At 36.6% G+C, this 15,468-nt stretch overlaps 1 protein-coding gene across 4 annotated transcripts in view; it reads left to right on the top strand.

Annotated features, from left to right (window-relative positions):
- The window catches only part of NPNT (nephronectin), a 113,784-nt gene that overhangs the window by 21,019 nt on the left and 77,297 nt on the right, over window positions 1–15,468 (top strand). For 2 of the 4 annotated variants that reach the window (XM_043972994.1, XM_043972996.1), the window contains exon 3: window positions 7,553–7,603. The exons of the other annotated variants lie outside the window; for them this stretch is intronic. In XM_043972994.1, coding sequence (XP_043828929.1) covers window positions 7,553–7,603 — 51 coding nt within the window. The remainder of the gene's footprint in view (window positions 1–7,552; window positions 7,604–15,468) is intronic. 4 annotated transcript variants of the gene reach the window in all.

The raw sequence follows: 15,468 nt of genomic DNA, 5'->3' as shown, positions 1-15,468 counted from the left end.
ATGGGCTTTTATTTCAGGGAGCAGTGTGGAGTCATTGAAAGGGCTGTGTAGTTTCCCAACTGCAGCCTTGCTCTCATTTCCTCTTATTGAGTTCTGGGACCATAGATAATCTATGATGTATGATCATCTATGACAGATAGCTGTCTAATATATCACAAAATCTCCATGTTGGAAGAGACCTCAGAGGCCAATTAATCCAATTCATGCATGACCAAGCCATTACAACAAACTGAGCAAAAGGTCATTCAGGGATTAGGAACCCACTATTTTCTACCTCCAATCCACTTTTAGATGCCTCTAGTTGTTGAGTTTTGTCCCCCACATGAAAATTAGCCTCATAACCTCACTAGCCAAAGACGCCATTCTCTTTCTCCTTTTTGAAAATAAGGATAATTATGTGCCCTTTTATGATGTTCTCTATGGGCAGTTAGGTGCCACAGTGGATAGAGCACTGTCTCTAGAATCAAGAAAACCTGACTTTAAATCCAACCTCAGATGCTTATTAGCTGTGTGACCTTGGACACATCACTTAAACCTCTTTGCCCCAGTTTCCTCATCTGTAAAATGACCTGGAGAAGAAAATGCAAAACACTCCATTATTTTTGCCAAGAAAACTCCAAATGGGGTCACAGAGAGTCAAATATGACTCTCTGAACTTTCTCCTTCCCACCTCAATCCCCACCAATCAGGTACCTCTATCTTCTCCTTTTACCCCAACCATTTATATGCTGTCTTCTCCCACTAGAATGTAAAATTCTGAAGGGAGTAAAAATCTTTTAAATGCCTGTTTACTTGATTGATTTTCCCATTTCAGCAGTAATTGAGTCCATGATTTTTACTCATTATTTGGTATTTTCTCCTCTTTCAGATGTCTAGAAAACTGATCTCTTCAATGCCAGCAAAATTCTATCACTCCCAGCATGAAACTTCTTTGTATATACTTGCCTAGATCCAGTAGCTTTTCCCATCTTTGCTTTAAGAATACTATTTCTACTTCCTAGTGCCTCTCCATATACCAGTGATCTTGAGATTTAGAGCCCAACACTTTAAGAACTAATTAAGGAGGGGCAGCTAGGTGGTGCAGTGGATAAAGCACCAGCCCTGGATTCAGAACCTGAGTTCAAATCCAGCCTCAGACACTTTACACTTACTAGCTGTGTGACCCTAGGCAAGTCACTTAACCCTCATTGCCCCGCAAAAAAAAAACCCAAACAAACAAACAAAAAACTAATTAAGAAAAATGTTTAATAAGTGTCAATAGATCTTTTCTATCATCCATCTCTGTTACCTTCTTTTTTTTGTGGGGCAATGAGTATTAAGTGACTTGCCCAAGGTCACACAGCTAGTAAATGTCAAGTGTCTGAGGCTGCATTTGAACTCAGGTCCTCCTGAATCCAGGGCCAGTGCTTTATCCACTGCATCACCTAGCTGCCCCCTCTTACCCTTCTTTTAATTTAATCTTTTAATGCTCTTGCAATTATTTTGCTTTAATTGGCATTTTTTCCAACTCCTTCTTTCCCAAACCCACATTCTTTTATGAAGTGTTATTGCTCATAATTTTTCACCCTTTTCCTCTGTAAGGTTTTTCAAATGAGCCTATGTTCTAAACACAGCATAACCCTTCTGGCTGACTTGTCTCTGCCTGGAAAGAGTTTGAGTATCTGCTGGCTAAGGTGGTTTCTGGGATTTTGTTTTTTGTTTCCCTTGTCAGAGAAATTGGTTTACATTGAATACAATACTTCAGAAAATGGTAGTAAACTTTGTTGATATATGTTCTTTTGTTCTTCCCAATGTGTGTGTGTGTGTGTGTGTGTGTGTGTGTGTGTGTGTGTGTGTGTGTGTGTAGGAAAGTGGAGGGATAGTTATTAGCCTATTTATTTACCCAGGTACCATTACCAATTGTGTGACCCTGGCAAGTCATTTAATTGCTCTCTGCCTCAGTTTCCTCAATGGGGATAGTAATAGCCCTTACCTCCCAGGGTTATTGTGAAGATCAAATGAGATAATATTTGTAAAGCATAAGGTTTTCACATTGCCTGGCACATAGTAAGCAAATAATAAATGCTTATGCCCTTCCCTCCTCTGATTTAAATTATTCAGGTCATATCTGTTTTAGTGGCCTGTCATTATTTTCTTTATACTTTTTTTTCTAATTTGGTATTCATTTTTATCTTGGCTCCAACAAGCCACTGGTCTGACTTCCCACAGACAACTGGTTCAGAAATCTCTTCCCTATCTCTTGTCATTATGCAATCCATTTTATTTCTTTTTGTGTGAGTGATGAATAACATCATAAAAATGAAACTGAGCACATTATCATTTAGTGTTTGCCTCCTCAAGTACCTTCTCACTTCTTGAAGAAAGTATTGATGACATATAGTTATTAACCTTCTTTATAAACTGTGTCCTCTCTCATTTCTTTTTTTTTTTTTAATTGAGGCAATTGGGGTTAAGTGACTTTCCCAGGGTCACACAGCTAGTAAGTGTTAAGTGTCTGAGGCCGGATTTGAACTCAGGTACTCCTGACTCCAGGGCCGGTGCTTTATCCACTTCGCCACCTAGCTGCCCCCTCTCTCATTTCTTAATCCTGGGTCATATCTTCTTTTTGCCTACTCCTATGTCCAAATTCTCATTAAAATCACAGAGTATTTAAATATATATAAAATATATATTGCTTTCTTTTGAAGAGTTTCATCGGGGTCATCATAGACTTTTTCCATGTCTTCATCCTCTGCAACAAATATTTCCTTGTAGGCTATAGTTGCCTTTACGATGGTCTTTTGCAAATGCCTATTCTGAGCCTTACAATAAGAGATAATGAAGCATACTACAATGTGATGGGTTTTTGTTGCCTTTGAACTCATAATAAAATCAAACTCTGTCAATTCCTTTATTTTCCTTTCCAAGGAGAATGTGAGGTATCTTTTCATTGAGCTGTGATTTCTTTATCTTCTGCTTTTGATGTGGAATGGAGACCCTAAATCCATCCCACATCACTTTCATTTGTAGTGACAAATGGCAATATAGATTTGATCTAGTCCCTTCTATGAGATGTAGACTTATTGGCTATTGAACAGAATTAATATTGATAGATGATGTGATTTTTAGCACCCTTTGCCTTCCCTTTCTACCACTGTCCCTGAAGAAGAAGAAGGGTCTGTTGAGGAGTGAGTTATTTTTGTAATTTTCTTTGGTTCACAGGTTACTGTGGCCAAAGAATTCATCACCAAGTAGTCAGCCTAGTGGTGATGGATCTCCCTGTACTTGTCTCATTCAAGTAAATGTAGCCTACCTACCCAAAGTCTTCCCTTTATTGTAAAATTTAACAGAACTAGAAAGAACATTCCCAACGATGCCACAGAATTAGATATTATGGTGAAGATATGAATATTTTTAATAAGGAGCTTGGCTTTTAAAATATATTGGTGGGGCTGGAAGAAAAGAGTGAGAATAGTATGTTTTCTTTATTATTTTTTTATTTATAATAACATAGGAATAAGTTAGTATTCTTTGAGCATATAGACCAGCTGAACACTAAAGAAGGCAGCCCTGGAATTCCCAAAATAGCAGAATGATACCAAGTTGTCTTAAGAATTTATTATAGATGCTCCACAAAGTGAATGAAAGGTTGACTGAATTTCACAATTCAGTGCTTTATTTGTCTAAGGTATGTTTAATCATGATAAAACAAATTTTGTTCCCTTTTCCAAGGCCACCTCTGTTTTCACTCTTCCAGTCAGGGAAGGTGTGGCTCTAGGTTGTTTTTTTAAATGGATTTGTTGTTGACTTCCTCCAAACATTTGAGCACGTTTCCCTTTAAAAAAATTTGTCTGTGTCCACAGAGGGAAGGAACAATTAGCAAATTCATGTGTTTGCTTGTGTTTTTACTCCCCACCCCCAACTTTGTTTTATAAAAGCCTTTTGCTAGATTAAGTCTTGGCTGGAGCTAATTCCCCAGGCTACGTTCAAATAAACTTTCATTGACTCAACCAGATGAAAGGCATTTCTCAAATAATTATCCCTAGGAATGAAAAGTGTAATGCTAATTTAGTAAAAATTCACTCATTTGCTTATTGTTCTTTTTCTACTTTACACTTTGACTCCCTTGTTGTAGTAGTATACAAAGACTAATGGAAGTTCCAGCAGGATTTTGTTGTAGGGGTAGGATTAGGTAAGGGTCATTGGAAAAAAATTTGATTCCCAAAGTGCTTCAGGTCATCTGTTGGCCTTCGCCTTTGGAATTGGCAGGTCAGTGAATCGGGGATCATAGATTTTGAGTTGGAAGGGTCTTTAGAAGTCATCTAGTCCAACACTCATTTTATAGACCAGTCAACAAGCATATTTATTTATTTATTTATTTATTTATTTTTTTTAGTGAGGCAATGGGGGTTAAGTGACTTGCCCAGGGTCACACAGCCAGTAAGTGTTAAGTGTCTGAGGACGGATTTGAACTCAGGGCCGGTTCTCTATCCACTACGCCACCTAGCTGCCCCTAACAAGCATATTTATTAAGTGTCTATTATATACCAGGCTCAGCACTAGGGATAAAAAGAAAGGCAACAGTTTACATAGTGTAAAGGGGAAAGTTTGCAAAGCATTTTCTGGAATTTTAATCTTCACAACAACCCTATGAGATAGGTGCTGGTATTTTCCCCTTTTTACACATGAGGAAACTGAGGCCCAGAGAAGTTAAGTAACTTGCCCCAGGTGACATAGCTAATTGGTGTCTGAGGCAGAATTTTAACTTAGAGGCCAGTGCTTTTCCACTGTACCAACCAACTACTGTGAGTCTGGGTCTAGAGGAGGGAAATGACATGCCCAAGGTCACATAAGTAGTAAGCAGCAGGGATAGAATTAGAACCCAAGGCCTTGGTCATCAAATCCAGGGTTCAGTGCCACTCCTTTTTAAGTGAGATTTTTAAAAAAGAAAAACTAAGATTTTTCTAAAAGGGGTAGCAATATTTGCTTTTTAGAGTGGGAGAGGAGGTCCTATTTGAGGAGGTAAAGAAGATAGTTTAAGGAATCGCTTTCCTTTGTACAGAAAATTGGAATGAAGTCACTAATGGGTGGCTATAGAGCATGCCATGGGACCATCACTGAAAACCATACCCAGGGATTATTGCCGTTCAAGAGAAATACATCTTAGTCTTCAATGCAAAAACAAAAACCAACCACAGCTTTTTAAGAGAAAGACTTCTTCAGTTTCCCCAATGTTGGATAGCTGCTCTATTTTTAGGCTTCCGACAACTACTTAAAACACAGCTCCAAAGACAGCTAGATATACATTTAGACAGCACGGGGGCCTGGGAGTCAGGAAGTTACTTGTTATTTAACATCGGCTGCTCTGCATTGGCTCCAAGCACATAACCCATGTCCTGCTAGTTATAAGAAACATAATCCCTGCACAACCCAGCCTCTGTAATTTATATGAACCACCAGTCCACAAAGCGTAGAGGAAAAAAACCTGGCTGACTATTTTTAGCCCTGCCTAGTAAAATGCATGTTATCACCAAGATCCCTCAGCCAACCCCAGACACTGCTTACACAAGCCCATGTAGGGGGTGCTTCAACTGCAAAGGTAACCAGAGAGCTGGGCTGCTTGTGATGCATGAGCCGCCACTGCTGCTTTCTCACCTTAGCTAAAGACAAACACATGCTCTTTGTTCCTGTCTCTTATCCTGGGTTATGGCCAGTGAATGGGAGAAAGGAAGCCATTTTCTCCTCATTGGCGTGCTATTAATGGACGGTTTTTAGTTGCCTACAAAGGGGTTTCTATACCACAAGATGCACACAGGCCACAAGAGGACTGACTCTGGTAGCTAATGTCCATGAAAACGGTCAGTAGTTACCTATGAAAATGGCTTCATGCATCAATGGAGAGGAGACCTTAAAATGGGCCTAGAAAACTTCTTTGCACCCTGGGTGTAGCTCTGCTTTAACTTTAGCTGCTATTCTGTATAGTTTTTTTTAAACCATACTAATCGCAATTGTAACGGAATATTCACTGAAAGTCAGTGCTAGCGGTGTCCAGAAAACCTACTGACACTGTAAAATCCACTAAATTTGTACCTGTCATGGCTGAGTCACATGTTAACTAGAATACATGTGATATATCTCTAAAAATTTTAAACTAAAAATAAACTATACAGAGCTGCTTGGCTTCTTGGATGTTCCTAGCTAGAAAAATGTTGATATTTGCTATTCTTTACTGAGTTGCTATTACTTTGCTTTAAAAATGTATTTAATATATTTTTTTTCAAAATGAATCCAGTTATTTAAAAATGGTTCCTATATGGTGTTAAAGAAACAGTACCCTTTTATGCCTCTCCCATCTTCAAATACCTCTCCCTTCTCCACTCAAATCATTCTGATTTTCCCCCTTAAATAATTAAACCATTATATAGTTTTTGCTATTGAGACAATTGATTTATTTTAGTTTATTGTTGAGATCATAACTCACACTTTTTTTTTCCACTTTTGAGAAACATATCGCTGAGTTAGATAGCCTGAAGCTATGGCGGTCTTTCCATTTTAAAAATAGCAAAAGAAAACAGAAGTCTGGATTTTATTCTCTGACTTACTAATATCACCAGAAAGACTTAGGAAGCAATATGGATTTGCTTTTAAAAATATATATAGCAATTACTCTGGACTGTTCATACATATTTGTAATTGAACTAAAGGAAACAAAAGAGTATTTTCTCAATCACATAGGGTACTTAATTTTCTTCTTTTTAAGAAGAAAACCCCCCACTATTGAATTAACTGTTATAATTTATTCCCATAATTTGTCTCTCTTTAAAAGAAAAACCCTGATTTTTCTTGCCTAAAGGTATGAGACCTGATGTGGACTGGAATTACAAATATTTTTTCTTGTTTCCTCTTCTGAGAAAGACTTGGTCGGTGGATCATTGTTAACACCTCTTTGAGAATTCTTCCTTTAATTTTCAGCAAAGGTAGCATTCTAGTCTTTTGTTGTTTTAACTAAGACTTCAGAAGAGGCTCTTTTGCTTTTGACTGACAAAGCAGCCAGCCAGGGAGGTAATTGTTGAAAGAAAATGTGCAACTCTGATCATTCATTGATCACAATCATCAATATTGTAAAATTGCACATATTTTCAATTATTTCAATGACTATTTTTTAAAAATCTTACATTTAAATTTAATATCTAACATTCACTTTAATAAAAGGGTACTGTCTCTCTAAGCAAAAAGTAATATTCTGAAAACTAAAAAAATGAATTGGAAACTTCAAAAAAGTGAACCAGAATGCATGGAAGAATAGTAGAGCTTCAAGTATTGGATAAGTTTTATTTTGGTTAGAAATGTTTGGCTTTTATAATAAAATGGTGACTAAGATATTGCTATTTTAAAATATGTCCTAGTTTTTGTTGTTGTTTCAGAGAAGCCCTGAATGTTGAATATGTGTTAAGTCTCCGGGAATGTAGCAAGTTGATAAAAACCCAAGTCCAGTCTCCTTACAGAAAACAAACAAACAAACAAACAAACAAAAAGATGTGGAATTTTCTTTTTTTGGACATTTGTTTTGCAGCTTTCTACGTCTTAAGGCAGAGAATAGCCAGGATAAGGTGCCAACTCAAAGGTTAGAAGAACATATTTTTTGAAATAATCTTGGCAATCCTATGTCTTGAAAGGCATGCCCTCCAAATAATATATTTACAAAACTATAAATAAACCTTAACATTAGCTGTTCTTTTTTATCTCTTTGGGGGGAAATATACCCCACATGGATATACTTGTTCTATTCATAATTCTGCTAAGATCTTTTTAACTTAGATAATTCATAAATCTTTTTCTTTTCAGTTTATACATATTCTTTCCTATTTAACAAATCTAATAACCACTCCATCCAATCTCCAGGAAACTTTATATTCATTAATACATGAAGAAACAATCATAATAAATTCTCCAAGTATATGGTTACTAACAAGAGTTTGTCATTAACATAAGTGAATTCTACCTCAAATTAATTAACTTTCCACATTCAGGTAAGAGATATTTGATTGTCTTAATTGCCTAGAGTGTTATGTTAATACTTATCAATACTCATTCTATTATTTTGGTTGAAGGTACCAATGTTTAAAAAGATATTGCTTTGAAGAAAAGAATGCATATAACATATTCATGGTACATTGGGGAAACTTTAACAGATGATTTATATGAAATCCTAACACCTTCTATTGGGAGAAAGATTATCTTATGTTATAGGAAGTTTATTTTAAAAGGGAATTTAATCATTACATTTGGAGGCAAGTGAAGTTGATCACAATAGAAGTTTTATTTATTAGGAAAACATAAAACTCAAGGGAACATGCCCTGTAATTAATTACTAAAAACAAATGGGATGATAATTGACGTTATCTATTTTATTGATAGGATTGTAATTGAGAATGTTCTTGGAATATCGGGATATAGGCAAATGGAGCCAATCTGTCGTTTATTATTTCTAAATCTTTTTTAGAAAAGACTTAACTGAAGTTTAGAATTTCCTAAATAATCAACTTCTAACATAGATGCTAAAGTTTGGCTTTTTTGGGCAATATGCTGCTAAATTCGGTGGATTTTTATCTCCTCTCTATGAGACAAATCTATTTTGCTTAAAGGGGAGTGAGGCTCTCTAGTATCTGGCAGCCAGCAGTGTGTGGAGTGATAGGAAGGAGTCAGGCAGCATGGTGCAGTGAACTTTACTACCAAATAATACCTGAATATGAATTTCAGTCTTTCTACTTACTGCCTTGTGGCCTTTAGCAAGTTCCTTAACCTCTCTATTCCTCAGTTTCCTCATCTGTAAAACCAAATGGCTTCTGAGGTTCCTTCTAGCTATAAATTTATGATTGTGTAATATCCCCCTTCCCCAATAACCTCACCACACTTACGCTAATCAAATTTTTTACCCCTATATATCTATATATGTGTAAATATATACATACATACATATATATATATATATATATATATATATATATATATATATCTTGAAAGGGAGAAGAGGAAAAATAGGATGAATTAAAACTTATCCTAAGATGTTGTGAAGCTGCTTCAGTAGCTGCATAGATTTTGGTCCCCTACCCCAAAAGGTTCACAAGAGCTGCTCACTATATTCTATCCCTGTTCACTCTAATAATTCAATATCCATGACAAGAGCTAAAAATCTCCTAGTCTATCACTGTAGCCTTATATATCACAAGGCCCATTTCACCTTCCATCTCTTCTGGGAAACCTTTCCAGATCTCTTGAACCACATGCCACCTCTCTTTTGTCGAAGTCTTCAGAGTATTTTGTTTGTACCTCTCTTATGGTACATTTTGTATTTTGCCTTGTACTGTAGCTATATGGATACTTATATCATTTCCCTTATTGGAATGTAAGCTCTTGGAGGGCAGGAACTAAATTTGTTCTTCTTCATATCCTTCAAAATGCCTAGCATAGAGCTTTGCACATTATTGACATTTAATAAATATTTGTTGAATGAATGTATGAATGAATGAACAAAAAGAACATCCAAGATACTTTCTTATGAGAGCCCTGGGTCTACATCTCCCTTTTCCCCCTTCTCATGATGTATTCAACTTGTATACATGCTACAAACCCTTGGTAGAATATGAGCTCCTTCAGGGTAGTTATTGTCTTTTTCCCTAATACCCAACACAGTGCCTTACATATTATTATCATTGGCTTAAATGTTTGTCCAACTGAATTAGATGAATGGAGGAAGTTCATAGAGAAGTATAATTACAATGAAAGCTCACATTGGGATAGGACTTTAGAGGATTTATGTTGGTCACTGTGAGGATGGCAGATTTTACAAGCAATTCCAGAGTTATATGATAAATTCCTCAGAAATCTGATTGTGTCCATTTTGCAGTTCATCGTGGTTAACTTCTGCGTGTCCTAAGGAAGTCTTTCTTGCTGGTTTCTGAGAGGAAAATTTCCTTGAAAAATTAAAATTCTAAGTTATCTATGCCATTAGGAAATTATTACTGAACCTCATTAATGGTCTAAAGGAAGTATTGATAGAATTTATTCTTGAAATGATTTCATTTTCCTCCACCTGCAGGCTACTTTTTGTGTGGACTACAGTTTAATCCACCAAACATTCACTAATTCACTAATTCAGTAAAGAGAAAACTATTTGTTTGAAAAAAATATGTGATAGCCAATTTAATTAGCTTTTTAGAGAGATCTTCAATTAGAACTAGTAAGTTGCTACCTCTGAAAATATCCTAATTGGGAATTCAATGGTCCAAACACTATATATACATATGTATGTATGTATATGTACATATACATGTGTGTATGTATATATTTATTATTAAATTAAAATCAAAGTCTTCTAGAACTTTTATTAAATTTTAATCGCAAGTATTATAGTCTACTAATTAAAATATGCCCTGCATAATTATGTATTTATAGGCAATAAAACAAATTTTATGGGATAAATATACCCACAGAGATTTATTAGCTAATTATTTGTCCACAAATGAGTGTATCCACTATGCCTGAAAAACTGAAAGTTACAAGCAAACTATCAGATCTAATACTAGTTTTTCAATGAACTTAAGTTTTAAATGAAGGGAGAATGTTACAAGTACTATGTTCTCTCCTTTATTTGTTTGCCTAATGGAACTAAGTTATTTTAGTCATGCTTTGAAAAACATTTTTTACTGATAATTTTGTTTGATAAAGTATTTCAATTGAATTTAACAATGCTCATCCTATAATCTGAGTATGCTCTCACATTACACATGATGAAAATGAAATAGAAAAAACAATAAATGATTGGTGAATCGGTGGCACAATTAAACACAGGAGACCTCTAAATAGATGATGAAACACAGCCCAGTAAAGTGATTGACTCAATATTACACCCATAGGTAGTATTTGAACCTAGGTTCTTTGACTTAAGAGTTACTATTTTGGGGGCAGCTAGGTGGCGCAGGGGATAGAGTGCTGACCCTGGATTCAGGAGTACCTGAGTTCAAATCCGGCCTCAGACACTTAACACTTACTAGCTGTGTGACCCTGGGCAGGTCACTTAACCCCAGTTGCCCTAAAAAAAAAAAGAGTTACTATTTTTTCCATATAATATATACAAGGTACATAAATTATAAAAAAATATTTTTCAAGATTCCAATTGAGTGCGCATTCTTTAACATTAATATATGCTTCATCTAAACATAAGGATAACACTGATAAAATTTTCATGACTGGAAAAGTGATTTTTGCCTGTGAACCCATCTTTCCCAGGTAACAAGAGCTCGAAATTATACAATCTCAGAGTCAGAAGAAACCTCAGAAGCTCTCTAATCCAACCTATGCCTGAGATTACCTCAAAACCATACTTTGTTTGACGATTTCTAATGGGGGAGAAACAACTTCTCTCCAGACGGCTCCTTATATTTTTCAACAACCCTAATTGTTAGGAAGGTTTTTCCTGACGAATGAGATTCATTTTGCCCTTTTGTACCTTCTGCCCATCTCCTGATTCTGACCTCTGGAACCAAGCTGAACATGTCTGAGTCCAGACCTATTTTCACACAAGAATCCTTTAAATGCTTCACATACCCTGTGCACCACTCCCTCCCTTAAGTCTGTCCCCTTGAACCTCTTGTACTTTTTTTTCTGTTCCCCACTCTGGTCTTGCCAAATCTCAACCTTGATTTTCCCCCACCATCTGCCTTCTTCATTCCAGAATTCCCAAGCTGCTGAATGTTCCTGGAAGAAATCACACAGTCATACAAGCAAGGTCCCATCAATCAATCAACATAAATCTGTTAAGCACTTACAATGTGCCCAGCATTGTCTTGGCATATAGCCCAAATCTGTCCACTACAAATTCATGTTATCCAATCTTCTCCTCACCCTTACTCTTGCCTGTCAGTCCTTTTATTGTTACCCAACAGACACTCTATCACACCCCTCCCAGCTGTTATTCCCAAACCTCTCTCTTCTTAAGCTGCCTACATTACTCACCCACATACCCTCAGGATGCAGTTGTCTTGATAATATATCTTGCCACTGGACCCAGATGACTCCAGTGGAGAGAGTGAGGCTGGTGACCTTACACAGCCCTCCCTCACTTAAATCCAATTCATTGCAAGCCATGACATCTGTCATGGTCCTCTTCAAGAACAAAGGAGAAACAACAACAACCCACCCTCATTCTCAGCAAAGGTTACCACCCCCTTCTTTACTAAGAAAATCCAGCATATCTAGCATGAGCTCTTTCCTTCATCTCCCCTACTCCACACTCCAATGTGCCCTCCTTCTTTTCCCAGTCTCTCTTTTCTCCAGGTCCTGATAGCGATCACCCCACCCTTACTTGATGCTATCTTCTCCTATCTCCTCTGGGAGCCTGCTTCTTAAGTCATTACTTCTCCCTCACATTCCTTTCTTTCCTTGTCTTGCTGCTGTGGTTATGCAGAGGTTGGCAGAGACGTGGTAGAAGTGGATTTTGGAGAGGTGACCAATCTGGCCATGAGCATGCCCTGTTCACCCTCCACCACTGAACTGAGCTGGTTTCTACAGGATCATCATACTGCTTAAATAAACACCTTTCTGTATATGGTTAGATCATATCTGGATGTTTTCCTGTCCACATTCTCCTTTGTGCTGGGAAGCTTCCACCCCTTTGATTCCTGAGAGTAGATGCAGGATACAATAGCCATTCCTATGCTGTGATGGCCTGGGACAGCTACTGCCACTGAATCATTAACACAAGGCTTCTACAGTCTGAGAAAATTGTTTTTCAGGGGCTTGGAACTGCCATGACATATAGACACCTCTGCACTCTCCACACATGGGGCTTTTAACCCAGAGTTTGTAAAATTGAAAACAAATTTAAAGAAATTATATATATATATATATACATACACACACATATATATATATATATACATATATATGCATATATGTATATATTCTTTTGGGAGCTATTCAATTTTTATTCCTCTTTTAACATTCAATTTCATTTTATCTTTAGTTCTAAATTCTCTCCCTTTCCCAGTACATTGAGAGGCAAGAAAAAAGTAAAATGCGTAACATAAGTATGGTTGTGCAAAACAAACTTCTACATTAGCCATACTTTTTTAAAAATCAAGGGAAAGCAAGAAAGAGAAGAAAATATGTTTTAGTCTATACTCTGAGTCCACTTCCATCTAGAGGTGGATAGTATTTTTCATCATGTGGCCTTTGGAACTATGGTGAATCATTGGTTGATCAGATTTACTAAGTCTTCCACAGATATTCTTGTTACTATACAAATTGTTCTACTGGTTTTGCTCACATCATTTTGCAACAGTTCTTACAAATCCAGGTTTTTCTAAAACTATCCCTTTCATCCTTTTATACAACATAATAGTATTCCATAGCATTATCATGAAATAATATGTAAACTTCTTTTTAAAAATATTTTGACAACTATTTCAAGATAATTAATTTCCCTTATTAGCCTATACATTGTATTTTATACATATGGGAATATAATACTGGGAAGGGGTTCCTTTTTGCCATTCCTTGCACATCAGTCATCCTTGGAAATTCTTTACTGCTGCCAACTTGCATCCACTATACATTTCTCCATTGCCTTGTTGTTCACTCCCAACTTTCATTCCTTAGAGATTGTGTTATTCTAAGATTTAAAACAGTCTATCACTGGGATAATGTCTTTAAAAAAAGGTGATAGAAGGTTGTGATCATTGAAGATATTGAAAAAATTTCCCAATCATGGCCAGCCTTCTCTCTCCTTCCTATTTAATTATGAATCGAATCATTTTCCATCAGCTTTCCTGATCTGTGTACTTATATGTACTCATGATCTCACTCAAGAGATTGTCTATTAAGGGCCAGGTACAGGCAACAATACAAATACAAAGAATGACACAATTCCTACTCTGAGGCAGAGTGAAGAAGTGCATACCAGGGTTTTTCATCCATTTAGTTTTTCTCATATAGATTAGTGGGCTTATCTTTTGAACAATTTTGTGTCTTATTGTGAATACTGTAATTTTGGGGGGTGTTGTGGCAATCAGCACAGTATCAGCTCCAAACAGAAGAACCTCATCATCAATAATCAGGCCTAGCAAATTACATACATGCACCCCTGCCAACATAATCCAGACTGTATTCTCTGAAATTTCCATGATGTGACCTGCTTTCTCACTTGTTTTTGAAGGGGACTTAGGATTTTAAGATTGGCTTGAAAGGAATTTATTCATGAGCTAGCCCTAAACTCCTTTGTTTTATAGATGAGGGAACTGATACCCAAAGAAATAATATGATTAGCCCAAGTCCAACTCATCTTCTAATCCTTATTCCATGACTCTGGGTTGCCTCCTATACATGAAGTCAACTACCACTCTGCTTTTGAGAGCTATAAGAAGTTGTAGCTCAACCATAAGTAGTCGAGAGCTATAAGACGTCCATATTAAAGAGAGTCATCATGGCAGGAAGACCTGGTCAAATGCCTCACCTCTGAAACATATTCATTGTGTTGCCCTGGGGAAATCTCCAGAATGGTTGCCTGCCTCTGTTTCCAAACTGGGTGGTCCCTACATCAGGGAAATACAAATTTGGATACTCTCTTCTTTCTCTCTCCACATATGTATGCATGCATGCATGCATGCATATATGTATGTACACACATATCTATCTATACATCTATACATATTTATACATACATACACATACACACACATATATATATCTCACATATGTTTTGGTGAGGCAATCTGGGTTAAGTGACTTGACCACACAGCTATTAAGTGTTGTATCTGAGACCAGATTTGAACTCAGGTTCTCCTAACTCCAGGGCCAGTGCTCTATCCACTGTACTACCTAGGCCCCCCCTTCCATATATTTTTCTTTTTTTTTTCCTTTTTTTTTTTTGCGGGGCAATTGGGGTTAAGTGACTTGCCCAGGGTCACACAGCTAGTAAGTGTTAAGTGTCTGAGGCCGGATTTGAACTCAGGTACTCCTGAATCCAGGGCCGGTGCTCTATCCACTGCGCCATCTAGCTGCCCCATATATTTTTAATAAATTATTGTTTTGGCATATTAAATGATGACTTTAATGCTGTGAGAAAATGACAAGGAAATGACATTCCTTGACTTTAAGAGATACATGAATTGAAAGATCAAATACTACAATGAACTATATTTGAGATTGCTACTATGAAGTAGTTTTCTCTAAAGTAACTGGCATCCATTAAGTTTGGAAAACATAAGAGGAATGAGTATTAAATCTGGAAGGAATAGATTGTCAAAGAAGTTTATAGCATAGCTTTTACTTTCTAAATATGTTTACCTAAAAGGCAATGTCTATAGGACAGAGTTCTGATCTTAAAGGTCCTTAATTATTTTAATATTATGCTATATTTAGTTGCTTAATTTCTATGATGCAAAGATATTATAAAGAAATTAGAGTTGTACATTGAAAAAACATGTGTTG

The sequence above is a fragment of the Dromiciops gliroides genome, chromosome 6, assembly GCF_019393635.1.
Source record: "Dromiciops gliroides isolate mDroGli1 chromosome 6, mDroGli1.pri, whole genome shotgun sequence".
Taxonomy (NCBI): domain Eukaryota; kingdom Metazoa; phylum Chordata; class Mammalia; order Microbiotheria; family Microbiotheriidae; genus Dromiciops; species Dromiciops gliroides.
Note: the sequence above shows the minus strand (reverse complement) of the source record. Positions and strands in the feature narration are given on the sequence as shown.